This window comes from Prinia subflava, chromosome 6 (assembly GCF_021018805.1).
Source record: "Prinia subflava isolate CZ2003 ecotype Zambia chromosome 6, Cam_Psub_1.2, whole genome shotgun sequence".
NCBI lineage: Eukaryota > Metazoa > Chordata > Aves > Passeriformes > Cisticolidae > Prinia > Prinia subflava.
Window position 1 is genome coordinate 24,852,281 of NC_086252.1, and position 17,032 is coordinate 24,869,312.

Genomic DNA, 17,032 nt, shown 5'->3' on the forward strand with positions numbered 1-17,032 from the left:
AATGCCTGTGAGAGAGAGCAACAGTCAGAGCAGGAGGAGGACAGAAGGGGAGGAAAATGAAGGTGGGGACGGTGGTGGAGAGAAAGAAGGAGCCTCGTCCAATGCATCAAAAGGAGGTCCCTGCAATTGCTGATAGAGCCCTGACCGCCTCGCCATCCACAATGGTCTGTACAAGCTGCCAATGCGTTTGATGACGTTCCTGTTTTGTGAAAGGAGGAAAGGAAACGTGACCATGTAAGATCCACGTTTCCCCGGTCAATTACATGCGAAGAATAGATCCGATTTCGACGTGGGTTTTTGCTCCAGGATGGTAACAGCTTAGGGAATAATACAGCCTCCTTCCCTCAACAATTTCGCTCTGATTTTTTTCTGGTGTGGTCCAGACAGCTGCTGGAATAGAGAAGGTCAGAATATATAAATATATATAAAATATATATGAGATATATATTATATATATAAAAATATATTTGTCTCAGTACATCTGGGATTAAGCTAATTGCTAATTATTTCTTTCTGGACTTTTAATATTTACAATGAAATCTTTTAAAGGCAACGGTAAAATCTGAAGCCACCTGGGAGTACAGTGTTGAAAACGTAGGGTGTTTTCCCACAAACAATGTGAAGGTCTTTTTTGTCAAAGAGGCAATTTTGATAATAACAACAGCTACCAATTTTGCATTTTGATAGCCAGACCAGCTGCTATTTTGTCTGGATGCACACCGGGATTCGTGTGATCGGGGTTTATTTTTTAATTGAAAAAAAAAATTATTATAAAATAGAAGAAAAAGGAAAATTACTTGAGATGCCAAATACTGTCGAGAGAACCATATTCTCCCTCCTCCCCACACCCACCGGAGACGTGGACCCTTCTTTTTTACAGGCTTAAGAGTTGCGAGAGCTGATCGGGGGCTTTCTCCCGAGACTGCCGCCTGCGCCCCTGGACCCTCGGGCGTGGGAGATTTATTTCCTCCTCCCGCTGATTTCTAAGCAAACTTGTGGAGGGGGGGAAAGGATCCCTCGGCAGCACAGAGTCGGGTTTTTTTCTGGTGTGGATTTTTTTTCCAGTTGCCGTCCCCGCCGGGTTGCAGCGGGCTGCCGGGGACTTCGCCCCCTCTCCCTCCGGCTCCGCTTTTGTGCGTTCCCCGGCGGCCGGCGCAGCCCCCCCGGCACTGCGGCCGCCGCGGAGCCCCCCCCGGCCGCGGGGCGCCCGGCTCCTGCCCTTTTCTTTCCCCCGTGCCCGCCTGCCAAGGAAAGGCACATGTTAATACCACCCGGCGCGGGCATTTTCTGCTACTGCTGCTGCGGGCTCCTCCGTCCGAGACAGATGTTGCGAAACCAAGGCCTCCTCAAGTGCCGCTGCCGCATGCTCTTCAATGACCTGAAGGTCTTCCTGCTGCGGAGACCCCCCGCGCCGCCGCCGCCCTCCCCGCCGCCGCCGCTCCCCATGCCCGGCGGCGCAGAGGCGGCGGCGGGGGCCGCACCGCCCGGGGGGCGCGGGCCCGGCTGGCGGGCGGCGGGCGGCGGCGGCGGCGCGGGCAGCCCGGCCGCCGAGGAGTGGGGCAGCCCCGCCGGGGAGCCGCCCGCCTCCCTGCCCAGCAGCACCTCCTCGGATGACTTCGGCAAGGGCAAGGCCGAGGACCGCTACTCGCTGGGCAGCAGCGTCGACAGCGGCATCCGCACCCCGCTCTGCAGGATCTGCTTCCAGGGGCCCGAGCAGGTGAGCGAGCGCGGGCGGTGGGCGCTGCGGTGGGGCCGCCACGGGCCCGCTGGCGGCGGTGCTCCAGCCTGAGGGACCCGGGGCCTGCTGCCTGAGGGGGTGTCCCCATTGCCCGGCACAGGACCCCAAACCCGGAGGGGCTTTGCCTTCCGCCCAGGCCCCGGGCTCCAGATTTTGCACCTCGGAGGTGTTTCGCAGGGAGGTGTGGGGTGGAGGCGTGCTCCATCATTTTCTGCTTCCTGGCAGCCTTGCCCCGGGCACTCATGCCCAACCTCAGAGCCGTGCAGCTGTGGCATGGGAGGAGAGACATGCTGACACCTTCATGGAGCGGAGCACATCTCAGCAAGGGAGGCTGTTTGGCGCTTTGTGGCGATGATTCCAAAAAGTGATGCAAAGGAGGAGTTTCATGTGCTCTTTGGTTTTAAAAATACAACTTCAGTCTGTACAAAACACGTGGCAGGAGACAACCCCACTTCAGTGTTTCCCAAGGGATGGTTAGTGGGAACTGTGCAGGTGCTCCACGGCTCTCATGCTCCCAGTTACACTATCTGCAGGAGAAATACGGCTGGCTACAATTCTACCTGCTGAAGCTGCAGCCTTGAGATGCTCTGTGGTACAGACTGAGGCTAGGCCAGTGAAGTTTCCCTCCACCACATAGGAGAATAAAATGAATGCAACCATGCTAGAATATAAGATGCCACCCTGGAGTGTTATTCTCCATATTCAATGCCAATTAAAAGCATCTCATGTATTTTCAGGCTGGCAACTTCCTTACAGGGATGTACCCAGCAACATTTGTACCTAATATGACACAGCCTGCAGGTGCAAGGAAGGCTGCAGACTTCTGCTTGTAGGATCAAGCCCATATGTGCAGATCACCATTATTTTCAGGATAATTCCATTACTTGTCATAGTAGGGGATCCTTGTATGAGAAAGGGTTGCAAAGTTCAACTTGGCTGTTTCTGTTTTGGGCACATATTCTGGCATGTAAGCTGATTCGTTGAAATCTTAGCAAAATGGGTTTTACCCCAGGTGTTCTTTCCCCTTCATGGATCTGTGTGCTCAGCTAAGGAGAAAACCAGTTCTCATTTGAAAGTGGCCATGCTCTGGCACACATCCTGCCTTTTCCAAAGCTGCCTACATCTGTAATGCAGTGATTGTGCCTCCCCTTACGCTGGTTTGAGGATGGTGACAATGGGTGCTGGAAAGTGGGGAACAGGCTTCCATTCTTCCTTGAGAAAAGTGGGGTCTGCCACCAACCGATCCCAATATCCACAGCCCTGGTGGATGTGTCATACCAAGGGTTCCACAGGTCACAGCTCAGTGTTCAATGGACTGTAGCCTTCTCTAATGGTTTATGCAGCTGGCAGATAGCTGTGAAACAGCTTTCACCAAAGGCTTTCAGATGGGAGTGGAGGAAATAATTCTTTTTTGCAGATACTGTACACCTTCTTCTCTTGCTTGTCTTGTCCCTATCTCTTCTAAAAGTTGGAAGCCATGCAATTCACTTCCTGTGAATTCGCATTATTCGACATTTCTAGTACTCTTCCTGGCTTGCCATTCTGCCTGTGTACACAAGACGTAGCACCTGCAAGATTGGCTTACGTGTCAGAGCAAATAGAGCCTAAGCAGAATTAAAATAGAGGTAGCTTGCTTCCCTGGAGAACATTAATGCTTGAATATTATTGGATGCTAATTTTCACGCTGAAAACCAATGTAGGTTGCATTGTAAAAGTGAGACTGTGTGCTGACCATCTGCCAGCCTACCTGAGCGAGGAGCTGAGCAGACGTGACTGGCATCTCTTAAGATTTTCACCAGGATTTCTATTTTTGATTCTCACAGTTTCTGACCAATACAATAAGATACTTGCAGCTGGATTCTGCTACTTGTCTTTGAGCAGTACCTTATTCCACAAATAATTTTTTGTTCACTGGCATGGCTTGAGGACTGTTTGAAACCTTTTGCCCCTGCAGTAGCTGGGAAGCACAAGTCATTATGGGAGCCCAAACTGTGGGGTTTTAAAGCATAGACAGATCCTGACACAGCTTCCTGGAAATACAGTTCAGAATAACTGTGCACTGGATTGGTGGAGCTGATGTCAAGGCCTGCAGATAGGTTTATTTGGCACTCATGTCAATAAAACTCCAACAGGGCTAAATCCCACATTCCTTGTTCCTTTTTGTTATGGTGTTTATTACTGGTTTAGCCTTTATTTCCCATTTGTTTTACAACTCAACAGCTGACCAAAGACTCCTCATATTTTGGATCCTCACAACTGTAGAAGTCATAGATGCACATTATTCTATACCACTCCTGCCAAGATTATCACAAACATTTATCTGCTTGGAAACAAAATATAATTGCTAGTTCTTTACTCTGCAGATTAATAACAATGACAGATTTAAACAGTATTTTATTTACCTGTCAAAACCATCTGAATTTGCTGCAGCTGTGGGCAAATTTGCAGGGCTGCATCAGAGTAACAAGAACAAAAGCCTTCATTATAAATTGACTGTTAGGCGCTCTAAGCTTATTTACTCAGATAAAATGACAGTGAGTCTCCAAAAGATGTTTTAATCCTGTTTTGATATAAAAAAAATCCCAACCAAAAAACAGCCAAAAAGGTTTCTTAGTAATCTGGCTTCGCAAGTAGGTTTTATTTAATATCTAATGCAAAATAAAATTGATAGGGATATTTGCTTTAAATTTATGATTGCCCAAGATGCATGATACTTCAGGCTACTGAATTGCTTATATCTTTAGCTCCTCGTGTTGGTTTGTGGCTCTTAGGGGTAAGCTGATTCTTTCATTTAAAAATGTGCTGAGGACTGTAGGAAGGAGGAAAGCACATTATTGTGAAACTGTGCTGATGCTTGTGTGTTAGTCAAGAGAAACCAGGGATGTGGGCTAGAAAATAGTGGCTCTGATGACCATGGGATTGCAGCATCTGGGCTCATGTTTTGAGGGCATGAAGAGCAAACTCTGCTAAGGTCTGACAGTTGAAAAAGGCAGCTGCTTTCATTGACAGTGAGAGCTAAATATCATTGAAGCTGAGGGACTGAACTCAGCTCTTGGCAATGGCATTTTCTTTCGGGGTCTTGCTCGGCATTTGCAAAGGTTTCAATGACTGAACGTCCTGCACCATTGTGTCAGCAAATTCTGAGACCCTGGATTGAGCGGCAAAGCTCTGGGGAGAAAGTGAGGAAGAAAAATGCTGGAGTATTTTCTTCTGCTTTGGTTAATGCTTAGGGTTTGCAGAATTTTGTCTGCTTTTCTGGATCTCTGACAATGTTCTGCCAGAGAAAGAAACTAAGATGAGCTCCTCTCTCACAAATGTTTTACAGTATTTGGTATGGTTCCAAGCTGAAAGCAAGTCAAGGGGATTAGCAGAAAAAGACATGGGTGAAAAGTCCCTTCGCATCAGGGGATAAACTGCCCACGTCACAAGGAGTTAGCAGTACTGTGGAGGCTCTCAGAAGTGGTGCTAGCTGTGCTGAAAATAAATAGGAAAACATTCTTAAATGAAACTGAGATCATTTAGAAAGCCATATGTTTCAAGATTTGCTTGTTACATTGTCAGAGTGCGTGCACATCTTTTCTTACCTATCTTTTTCAGTCTGCATTTCTCTTTTTTGGGGAAAGATAGTGGAAAGATAGAGATTTGAAAAGTCAGTAGTGATAGATTTGGTTGGCTATGGAAGATCATAGAGAGAGGACAGATTGTGGACTCTTACCTGCAGGCTGATAGCTTGGACTTAGCTCAGTATTCAATAGAAATGCTTGGATGAAGACTATTCTCCCCACCAAATTTCCTGCTAGAATTTTGGGACACCAGCTCCTTAATATGAGAACATGAAGACCTTCAAGAAAATTGGAAGGGAAGACAACTTATCGTGGATATTAAGACATGCATTTGTATGTGATATGTAACTGGGCTGTGGAGCTCCTTGCTGCAGGACAAAGAAAGAGCTAAAGTTGGATGAAGAATTATAAAGCTGTGTGATTAGTATGAATATCTAGAGTCATCACAATTAATGATAACACTTCTGAAAGTAAAATTCGTGCTTCACATCTGAAGCCAATCTAGAGATTTGGGTAAGACTGACTAGGAGCAGGGCCCTGAGGCTGGTGTGTTGCCCCACAGCTCACCAGCCTCCTGTGCCTGACCAGTGAGATCCTGCAGGTGCATGTCTGGATTTCATGCTCATGTAAGGTAATGTCTTCAGAGTGTAGGCACCTGCCGTGTTCAGGACTTCTCTAGAATTAAAGTGACCCCGAATTACTTATCCTGGACTAACACACATTCTTGGGGGCCTGGTGTAGGATCAGGGAATGGTCAGTACCATTGAACAGCTGGTCATCAGCATGTATTACATGAAATAGCTAATGAGAATCTCAACCCTTTCCTGGTATAGACATGAGCAAAAAGTATCATCAGCTCCCTGGTAGGGTCTGCAGAGAAGGCTTGAGCTAAGGTCAGGAAATACTGCTACTATACAGACTGATCTCTCAGCAGCACAGAGGAGTGGAGGAAGTGTCTAGGATCCCTGATTTCTGATTTGCAGCGTTGCAAAGTTGAGGAAAATTAAAGACTAGAGTGAGACAAATAGGAAAAGTGGCAGTCTGTGTCAGAATTCAGGGCACAAGTATGATAATGAATGAGTGGAAGAAGAAACAACTGTGCAACCAGTATCACAAGCATATCCAAAACCCAGAAAACTTGCAGGTATAGATGCTGGTACTTCATGGGGTCTGTCCAAACTGGCTAGATCACCAGGACACTGTTTTCAAACATATTGAATCACATGATAGTGCGGGCTTCCCATCATGTCATTTTCATACGTGTGTTCCCACAAGATTCATTTACTTGGTGTTAGAAGGAGAATCATTCATTAGAAAACAGCCAGTCCTGCTAAAACTGAATAATAAGAGAGGCTGGAATGCAGCTGTTTAGATTTCACTCTGTATCTTGTAATTTATGGTAGAAAGGAAGGATGCTTCCTGTGATATTCAGTCCATCTCTCTGCCTTCCCATCTTTGAATCTTAACACCTCTATAGCTACCTCTCAAGTTTCACCAGTCCCACGATGAAATCTGTACTGTGCAGGCAGAACATTCTTGGCTTTGGCAAAAGCTTTGCTTGAGCCATCAACTGAATGGAGCCCAGGATGTCATCTACTTTAGATTTAGTTGCTGTTGCCACAGAGTTGATTGGCAAAGCTCCCATTAACTTCAACAGCAAAAGTGTAGGCATCCAGTAGCAGGGACCTGACCCCTGTATTTCAATAATGTTGTGCACACAGCGGGGTTTCTATAAATAATAGTGAAAGCCACTAATCCCATTGACTTTTAATTGCTCTAGAAGACAAGGTTTTCACCTTTTGTGCCTGCTGAAACTCTGATGCCTGACCCATTTATTTCAGTGCTACTAGCTAGCCTGAGCAGCAGTTTTTCTTTTCTTTCACTTTTCCCTGTATAAAAGGCGTCATGAAGGAACCTGTCTATGTTTGTGTCACTGTTTCTTAAATATACATTTCAGGCCATGATTAACAGTGGCTGATGTCAGTTAGTGACAGAACAAGCAATGCAAAAGCATGTAGCTCCATTGTTTGCATCTGTAGAGTCACTGTTATTTCCACAAAGGCAACACTTGCCTCTGGAAGGGCGGCTCTGTTTGTACAAAACTGAATTGCATTCAGGTTGTCTTTCAAGCAAAAATTTGTTCCCAGCAAGGGCCTCCTCTGTGGCAGCCTTTTGCTCACTTTGGTGTTTTTCCATTCAAGGCTGGCCCAGTCCCCAAGTCAGAAATGGTTGTGCCAAAAATCTGTGATACTGTGTGTCCTATGTGCCTGCTGCACATCTCCATTCCTCCTAGGCCTGTAGTAAGATAATAAGATGTACTGTAATTGTTAGTGATCCATATCTGTGACCATTCCATCCTTCTATTATCTGGTTGCTAAAGGAATAAAGCCATGTGATGGTGTTAGCTGTTACAGTTTATGCTCATCAGCCCTCCTCTAAACCTACTGGCTAATGTCAGGCACATCTGGCAGAGAGGAGAGATCTGAAAGGCATTGAATTCCTGTATGCTTCATGAAAACTAGCTGGATGAAGAAGAGGAAAGCTAGAAAAGCTAGAAATGTCCTGCTGAGGGAGAGATTATGGCTCTGTCTGTGCTAGACACTGTAGAGTCCATGGAGGACAGAGCTTCAAGATGGAACAGCAGCTGTAATAGGAACATGTATCCCATTAGACAAAAAAAGAATAACCCCATCATAGTATGGTTTCCATGGGAAACCAGACTTACAGAATAGCTTGTTAACTTTATATCTTTCTCCTTTTCCTTTGTTAATCAGAATTGCTTACCTAAAATGAATTGCTTGATGCTGAAGACTTTTTTATCTTCCCCCATCTTTTCACAACCCACCTTTTATCCTTCCCTGATTTATCACTGGTTACAGTAGAACAGATTACACTGTTGGCAGTGCAGACTGATGACTTTCTTCTGGTGAAGAAAGTAACAGCAGAACCTGGAAACCTATGTAGATAATAAATGGACTGTCCCCTCTGTGAAAAGTGATGAGATAAGGCAAAATCATGGTGGGCAGACTGGTTCCAATGACAAGGCCCATATACTGAAATTCTCACACATCTTCTGTCATGTCATTTCTTGTTCTTTACACTCTTGAGTGGTTTTCTCTCACCTCCTCTTCCTTCTTTTCTTCTTGGCCAAAGCCAGTTGACACATCAGATCCTATCTGTCCTATCCCATCCATCCTATCTGGCTCTATCTGCACACATTCTCCTATGGCCTATGTACCATCAAATCCCAGCCTCCTCTCCGTGCAGCTTGGAACACTGGTGACATCACTCCCAACAGTCACACAAGCTGAACTTGCTTCCCTGGGGGCGGGGAGTGAGAGATGGGATGCTACAGAATGGGAGAATGATACAGATTTAAAAAAAAAAAAAAAAAAAGGTTTACATATTATTATTTCCTACATCTAGTATCTTGTGTTTTTCATAGGAACCAGGCTGTGCTTGGGGAAAACTGTGTAAACCCCATGGAGGATGGGGTAGTTCCATCATGAAGGGATCCCTGAGAAAGTTTTGTCTCCTCTGTAGAATAACTTTGTAGGGAACATCCATTTTGTTTGGAGAACTGGACTGTCAGACATACTTTTTTCCATGCAGTCACAGACATGTGCAAAATAACTTGGTATGCAGAAAATAAACTTGGTATTCAACCAGTCTGGAGGTCAAGGACAGCTACAGTCCTTGTGGCTCCTTTGCCATGTTGCTCTTAGCAGAAGGTTACCAAGGACTGCCTGATTGACAGTGTGTTCACGTTTAAGGCAAGGCCATGAGGTCACCTTCCCCATACAAAAAATATGTGCCCTTAGCCAAGGGGTCAGTGCTAGAGCCACCTCTAAGGTTTGTAGTTCACTAAGCATTTGGAGGTGTTTGCCCTCACCATTTGCAGACAGTCCTGTGGCTGCAGCCTCTGTCAAGTCATTGCCTGGGACTGCCATTGTAACGTCTGGTACTGTGTAGCTTCTGTTTATTAATGTGTGCACTGATCATGCCCAAGTCCTCAAGAGATCTACCCATCCAATATCCTGACAGAGGCTGATCTAACCAGTTCTTAAGGATGGGCATAGTTGGAGAACCCATCCCTTCTGCTGCCACTCATTTCTTCTCGCCCTTTCCTTTTTTCCCAATAAGTAAGTAACTGAAAGTATTTTCCAGTAGTTGCACGTAAATACAGCGAAAATTCATCCTTTCAGGATTTTACAATTTTAAGTAACAACTGAAGCCATAACACTCCTTCTTCTCTAGGCCAAACAATTCCAATTTTGCCTTTGTTTTTATGATGTGTTTTCCAGACTACTAATCATCCTTGGTGTTACCCTTGCCAAATGGTCCATATTTTGCTATAAATGCACTCGAAACAATTATCCAGCTGAATCCTTGTCCGTGCCAAGCAGGCAGAAAGGTTTTGAATCCTGTTTAACAGGTAGCAGAAGTCATCCATTCCAGGCTAATGTTCACCCTCTTTATTTATTCATTTATTTAGGGAACAGCAGATGATTATTGATTGTTACTCAACTCATGATCTCCATGTCCTTCAGAGCTGCTTCTTGGCCAGTCCTCCACCCTGGCTCTGTGCAGTTGGCATTACTACGCTGGTGGAGGAGCTGCATTTGGCCTTACTGAATTGCATCCATTTTTTCCCAGTAGCAGCCCCTTACAGGAGGGTCTGCAGATGCAGTAGGCATTAACTCTGTTGAATCTTCAGATCATTAATGATTTGAGCTCTTCTGCCTTGCCTCCTGAGGAGAGCTGGAAGAAAAAGGCTGGAGCTTTTGTTTAAGAATCCCATGACTGCCAGAGGTAAGACTTATGGCTGGGGCTGGTCCTGTCACTGCCCACTTGTAGCCATGTGGAGGAAGAGCAAATGGAGTCTCATTAATTCAGTTCAGGTGTCTGCTCTCTGCCCCAATTAAAGCCACTCTCAGCAAGGCTGAATATGATTTTCCTGATAGATTCAGGCCTCTAGCCAGTCCTGCTTGAAATGTTGCCCACACCACCCACTTCTCCCCTGCTTCTTCAATCACTTTATGGATAGCATGGCTCACATTTCCTCCTAGCACCTTCTTGTGCTAGCACTGTCACTTGGGGCATTAACTCTACACCCAGCTTGAGTTTATTTTCTCCCATATCCCAGCTGTGGACTCGTGTTCACTTGCTTTCTCTAGGGTTGCACAGACACTTGTTCAGATCCTCATCTCTTGCTCTCATTACTGTGATCCCTTTCTCTCTAATTTCCCAGCACAACCATTGTCCTGCTTCAGTGGAGTCAAAAGCAAGAAGTTCACTTCTTTGACTGGTATCTTGATGAAAGAAGTGGTTTCTCAAAACTTCCATGTGCATCTCCACACCCTTCAGTGCTCCCTGTCCTTACCCAGATAGATCCTGTGTAGTTTTTTACTCCAGTTCTGAGTGTTTGGGAGAGCTAAAAAAAGCCATGTGGCGGGATCTGTTGAAGACATAACACAGCATCAGCGTGCAGGAATCCTGCTGGCACTTCACCCACATCACATCAGCACCTACCCTGGCAATTTCCTGCAAGTGCTGAACTAAAGCTCAATGGATGGTTTGCACTTCCTGCAAGTGCAGGGCCACAGGCTAAGCCTGCCCCTCCAAACATCCCAGTGCTTTTAGTTTTTATCAGAAGAAGGTCTTCTTCCCTGTCTGATGTCTTGCACGACCTTGCACTGTGTGATGAATTGAGCACTTCTCTTTCTTTTTCTCCTTGTTAAGCACACTAGGACCTTTCAGGGCTTCAGGTGCTGGAGAAGTACAAGAATATTATTATCCCATTCCAAGTGATATTAAAAGAACATTAAGACGGATCAGATGAGCATTCAAGAAAAGTAGGTAGCAATAAAATGCTATATCAGAGAGAAATAGCAGTTAAGTAATTAAAGAGAGGGTTTCCACAAGAGGCAGAAGGAGAGTTATGGGTGCTTGTGGCCTCCTGACCATTCTTTTTTTTAATACTGTGGTAACCTTTACAGGATGTCAATATGTCAAGCATTGCACCAAAAAGTGAAGCCAAGGCTTTTCTTGCCCTACAGAGTTCACATTTTAGGACATAAAACCCCAACATTTCCTTAACATTGAAAAGGCATTCTTACATGATTTAAGGCCAGAGGGAGTTACTTGGTTAGACTAATCTGAACCTCCCTGTAATAGCAGTGAAATAAGTTCCCTCAATGAAATTCCTGCTTGAAGCTTAATAGCTATGCAAGGACTGGAGAAGAAATATCCGTTCTTGATTTTCAGATCTACAACAATGGGAAATTGTTGCAGTGCCCAAGGAGAAAATCTGGGGGAAACAGAACTGAAACTGTCTTTGCGTATCAACTTTTGTCTTGTCTGTCACAGAAAGAACTGTGTACTGTGCGCATCCTTAGAAACCAGCTTCAAAAACCCTTGGGCTGGCTGGCAGAGAAGATTTCCCTCATGGAAAAAGTTCTGTGTTTGAAGGCAGTTTTACTCCACATCAGATTAAAAGCAAGAAACTTTCAGCCTGGAAAAACACTCATGGGATTCAGCTAGTTAGGAAAAAACCAGTTCATAGCCTCCTCTGACATATGAGAGCAGAAGTGCTGTCACCTACATTTAACCCACATCTGGAAAATTTTCTTCATAAACAGGAAGCCTACATAATTTCTAAGAAAAACATTTTTAGAGCCCCTATAGCCTGAAGTGAGGACTCCTTCATAAAGTCCAGCTTGCTAAAGTGTCATGACCTGGCCCAGTTGCCATTATTATTCCCTTTCCCACTCCTTATGATTTATTTCTTGACCTTATCGCAGACATGTGAAACCTTCAGGAGAGTTCTTGGCCTTCCCATCCTGCAGCTATTCATGAGATTTCCTCTCTCATCTTGGTGATGGCAGACAGGAGCTTCATCTCTTTGAAGGTGTGCTTAGGCATTCAGTGCAAATGTCAGGTGATGGTGACAAATCTGAGTTATAACTCAGGTCAAACAAAATCACACAACCTCAGAATATTTTGGGATTTTAGGGAACCTCAGGAGATCATCTTGTTCAACTTCTCCTCAAGCAGATCTGACCAAATCAGATCTCCAGATATCCAGAGCTGGATAACTCCAAAGACAGTTCTCCCACTCATGCCTCTGGACACCAGATTTAATATGTTACCTCCCTTGTGATAAAAATGTTGGGGGGTTGTTTTTGATCTATAATCATAATTTCTTGTGTTTCAGATTGTATCTGTTTCCACTTGTAACCATACACCTTTGAGAAGAGTCTGGTTTTCTTGCTGTACCATGAGGTGGCTGAAGACAGTAAGATCTCCCCTTAGCTTTTACAGTGATTTTAGGAGGAGCTGTGCAAAAGAAAGGATTAAATGTCTGCTCTAACTCCCCAGTGTGGATTTGGACAAGGGCTGAGATTTGTGTAATGGTAGTCAGATAAATACCAAGGGAAAATACCTGCCCGTCTGTAGCTTGAAGAATGAGAACAAACATTGCTAATAATAGCAAAAGCTCAGTTATTTCTCTTTGTCATAGCCAGGAAACTTCTTGATCCAATAATCACTAAACCTCGAGGAGGTGATTCTATTTCAAATCTGAGGCTTACAGAAATACTGGTTGTAGAAAACCTTGATTGAGCAAGAACTGTTTTTGTTTAAATTGAACAGAAGGATGAGCAAAAAGAGATCTGTAACTAAGGTTTTTAACTTTACAGAAGCAGATTTTGAAATATCAGGAATCTCTAAAAATATACAATATAGCAGAAATTTTTTATACGTTGTCTTATTACTACTGAAACTGCCATTAATCTCTTTATAACAAACAAAAGCATTCTGTTACAATTGCTGCTTTCTGGAATCTTACAGTAATTCCCCCTTCTACAGGCCATTTTTGCTTCCTGCCTTCAATTTATTTGCCTGAAAAGCTGTTCAAAACCTGTTCCAATATATGTTTTAATACAAATGAAAAATATTCTCTATTTCTTACTTGCTTCCCTAAGCATCAGTACTTATCCGAGTCAGTTCAGTTTATAAGTTCACAAGATACATTCAGTGACATTTAAACTTCTCTGCCAAACCCAGCCACCTTTGATAAATAGAGGCTGCAGAACTCTTAAGCTCTTATGAGTTGCCTGAAAATGTGTGGCCAAGTGGGGCATACTCTCCACACTGGGTTTGTGATGCCATGGAGAGGAACTGTCATAATAGTCCCTCCCCTACTAGGCATCAAAAAAGCCACTTTACTACCCAGCACAATTCAGGGGGAACACAGACACTGTTTGGCTCCATCGCTCTAAGACCTTCTGATTCTGCTGTTGTCTTTGCTTTTAATTATCTTTACAAAAAGGCAAGAAAAATACCATCTGCCAGCAGAAGTGGAACTAGAAAGTTTGAAGTCAATACTGGAATATTTCAGAAAAATGTGCATTTAGGAAACCTAGGGAACTGTACAGTAAAAGTTATAGAGTCTTCTCCACTGACTGCAGTCCATGATCTGTTATTTCAGGTGGCCTCTTTCAAGGGCACTTCATAACAGGGTGGTCACACACAGACAAATGGCAGGACTGGCCCTTCAGACAGCACAGAAAGGGAGGATGTTGATGCAGCCCTACCTAGGACTCATTGAAAACCTGAAGAAACACCTTTAGTAGATGGCTGATGGCAGCAGCTCTTGCTCAAGCCTGCAGAACTCTATGTGTCACTCCATCACTGTAGAAAACTCAGCTAGAGTGGAGAGCCAGGTGATCAGGGGAAGGATTGTAGTTAAGTGATCATGAATGGCAGGGGGAATATCAGAAATAATTCTGTGCAGCTTAATAAGAGGAGGAACTTTGATCAGAGGCATCCAAAGTACATCTGTCAGTAGGAAAGCAAACTAAGCTGCAGGGACTCTTTAGAAGTTCTTATTGCTATAGTAAGCCAAAGGGGATGCAGAAGCTGCTCCAGGCTTATGGATTTCCACGGAGCACTCCAAGAAGCTCCACATCAGAGATTATTTGCAAACTCAAGGCATACGAATGTGTGTCTGTGTAACTGAGCTGCTCTGCCTGTGTTTAGGAGGATCAGAACTGTAGGGGGTAAATGTTGCCATCTCTGAAGGTGGCAGAAGGTTTTCTACCAAAGCACGATTCTGCTTTCTGTCCATGTTAGATCCAGATATTTTTCCCTATAATGAATGTGAGAAGGCCTCTGAGACTGGGTTTCTGTGATGAAACAGAAGATGGAGGGGGATGATCTTGGGACAGATGAAAGCTGGAAAACATGTACTCTGTTTATTTGATGAGCACAGGGTTCTGTTGCACCTGATGGAGCCTCATTCATTCATTCATTCATTCATTCATTCATTCATTCATTCATTCATTCATTCCTGCAATCCCACTGCCACCAAAAAAGCGTAATGGCATTCATCAGTTCCTTGCTTCTTTGCATCTCAGTTCCGCATTGCCCCATTTGTGTGTTTCCTTCCATAGGATTTATAACTTCATCCCTCTCCGGGTGGTGTCTCTCCAACAGGGCAATGTAACACTCTCTTTTCTTACCAGATAATCTTTTACCCCTAAGCGCTGCTACTGGAGCAGCAGTACCAGCCCTCCTAGGCTACAGGGGAGATTTTCACCTTCTCTAACTACATCCTGAATGTTCCCAGTTTTTCAGCATGCTCTGCATTTTGGCCTGATTAGGCTATTTGTTCTGTTGTATTGTAGAGAGGAGGAGTGGTGCTTAGGCACAGGAGAGTATGTTCTCTCTGTATCCTGTAAAATAAGAGAAAATTTGTTCGTCTGGAAATGAAATAGCTTTGACTTCAAAACTCACTTTGACTGACAACTGTTTTGCATTTTTGTACAACCATCAGTGCAGGCCAAGGTCTTTACCCCTATGTAAATGCTCCCAAGGCTGTTAGCTATTTGTATCCCAGAGATACTGACGAGTCAAAAAGAGGCTGTACAAATCCACAGAGATAGGGAAAAGCATCAGGATTCCTCCCATGTGGCATGCCCTATACATGTTGGGAACAAATATTCACCCCAAGTCCCCTTTCTCAGACTGCCCTGTCCACCTGATCAATACTGTTTGATATCCTCTGATACAGCTTCACCTGTCATGGGTGGGTTGCAGCATAACAGCCCTTCCTGTGATTTATATCCATTCAAGGGAGAGAGTGGGAGTTCTGCCAGATATCCATCTACCTATAAATGCATATGGGACAACTGCTGGGACACAGCTGCACTCACGTGACTGTCTTTAATCTGCTTCCCTTTAAATCACTGTGTCTACATTGCCTTGAGCTGTTTTTCTTCCCTCCTGAAATGTGCGCAGCAGCATCAGCGTTGGTATCTCCAGTGCCCTGCTCTGCTTCTGGACTGCGCAGCCTTCAGGACTCTCATGAGATGGTCAGAGGGCCATGGGGGTCAGGGACCTGGGTTCCCATTAACACACTCCACGACCTCTCTGCCTTCAGCAGTTCTGTGTGATTCCCAGGCAGCAGCCAGCACTGCCGCAGCTGAGCTGATCCCAGCGCTCACCACTGAGCAGGGGCTGGCTGGACGTGTGTTTGTGGCAGCGTGGGAGAAGGCAGATGCCACGTGGCTGAGCCAAATTGGATTGGGAAGGAGATTAAATGGTCATTTGTGGGTCAGGTTTTCCTGTAGAGGGCAGATTGATGCTATGGTGCACATCTGGGCTGTGGAGCAGATGCAGCAGTTTCAGCTGCTGTAAGGCACTTTCCTGAAGGACTCTGCTGAGTGTACTATGGGCTGGGAACACAACACACCAGCCAAGAGCTCTCCCAGCTGGGGAGAGCTGCTGTCTGCTGTTCCTGGTACATTTGTCGTGAGAGATCTGCCCTTAGCCTGTCTCTCCATCGGTGTGTGCTTGGCATGGCCAGTGCAGTGTGGTGACTTGCAGTGTATCACAACTGTGCTGAATCACAATGGCTCACAGATCAGCCCTCCGTGTCTTGTGTTTTTTCAATCCACCAGTGTTCTGTGTCCATCCACTGAAAAAGATCTTTCCATCTGACTGGTCAGCTGTAAGTTCACCAGGTCATGAAAGCAAGCTGACCTGGAAAGATCCAAGATATGAAGATGGTTCAGAACTTGATTTAGACTTGAGTACTTTCTGACATTGGGTCTCAGGGCTGTGACTGTGAAACAGTAATGAGCCCTTTCTGGATAATGCAAGTGATAAAGAAAACGTCCTTGCCATGTCAGAAGATCTCTAAGCAAATGGCACACTGTGATATGGAGGAAAACCACATGGCCTGCCTCCATGAGTGCCTGGAGAAGGCACCTCTGCTTTCTGCAGAGCCAAGGTTTGCCTTTCTGCTAAAGAAAAAAAAAGTAGACTAAAAGGACTGAGGAACTGAGCAGCTAATTCAGTCCTCTCAGATGAGAGTGAACCTAGGAGATCAGAATTAGCAAACCCCAGATTTTAGAGTCAGCGTGGCAGCTGGGTCACTGGATAACAGGTTCCAACCCATGTAGAGGGTTAGTCTTTGGCTCTGAAAGGACACATTTAGAATATTTCCACCATTGGGATGGTTTGACTAGAGGAGGTTCCTCTTCCAGTTCAAGTGAATGAAAGTGGATGAGCAGCAACCATGGATCTCAGCTTCTCCTCTGTGCTTTGTAAACAAGCTGTGATTCTGGGCACATCACCAAGGTGGGACACAGCTCTGAACTGCAGACACCTCAATATGAGTGTCATAGTGTAGGTGTCTGGATGTGGACTGGGTGTCTAGGCAGTG

At 45.1% G+C, this 17,032-nt stretch overlaps 2 protein-coding genes across 3 annotated transcripts in view; both read left to right on the forward strand.

Annotated features, from left to right (window-relative positions):
* ERCC3 (ERCC excision repair 3, TFIIH core complex helicase subunit) overlaps positions 1 to 17,032 on the forward strand; it is a 387,208-nt gene that overhangs the window by 91,318 nt on the left and 278,858 nt on the right. The gene's annotated exons all lie outside the window — the stretch shown is intronic.
* The window catches only part of MARCHF4 (membrane associated ring-CH-type finger 4), a 95,821-nt gene continuing 79,731 nt past the window's right edge, over positions 943 to 17,032 (forward strand). Inside the window, exon 1 of the mRNA XM_063399836.1 lies at positions 943 to 1,717. Within this exon, the coding sequence (XP_063255906.1) occupies positions 1,259 to 1,717 (459 nt within the window). The 5' untranslated portion in view covers positions 943 to 1,258. The remainder of the gene's footprint in view (positions 1,718 to 17,032) is intronic.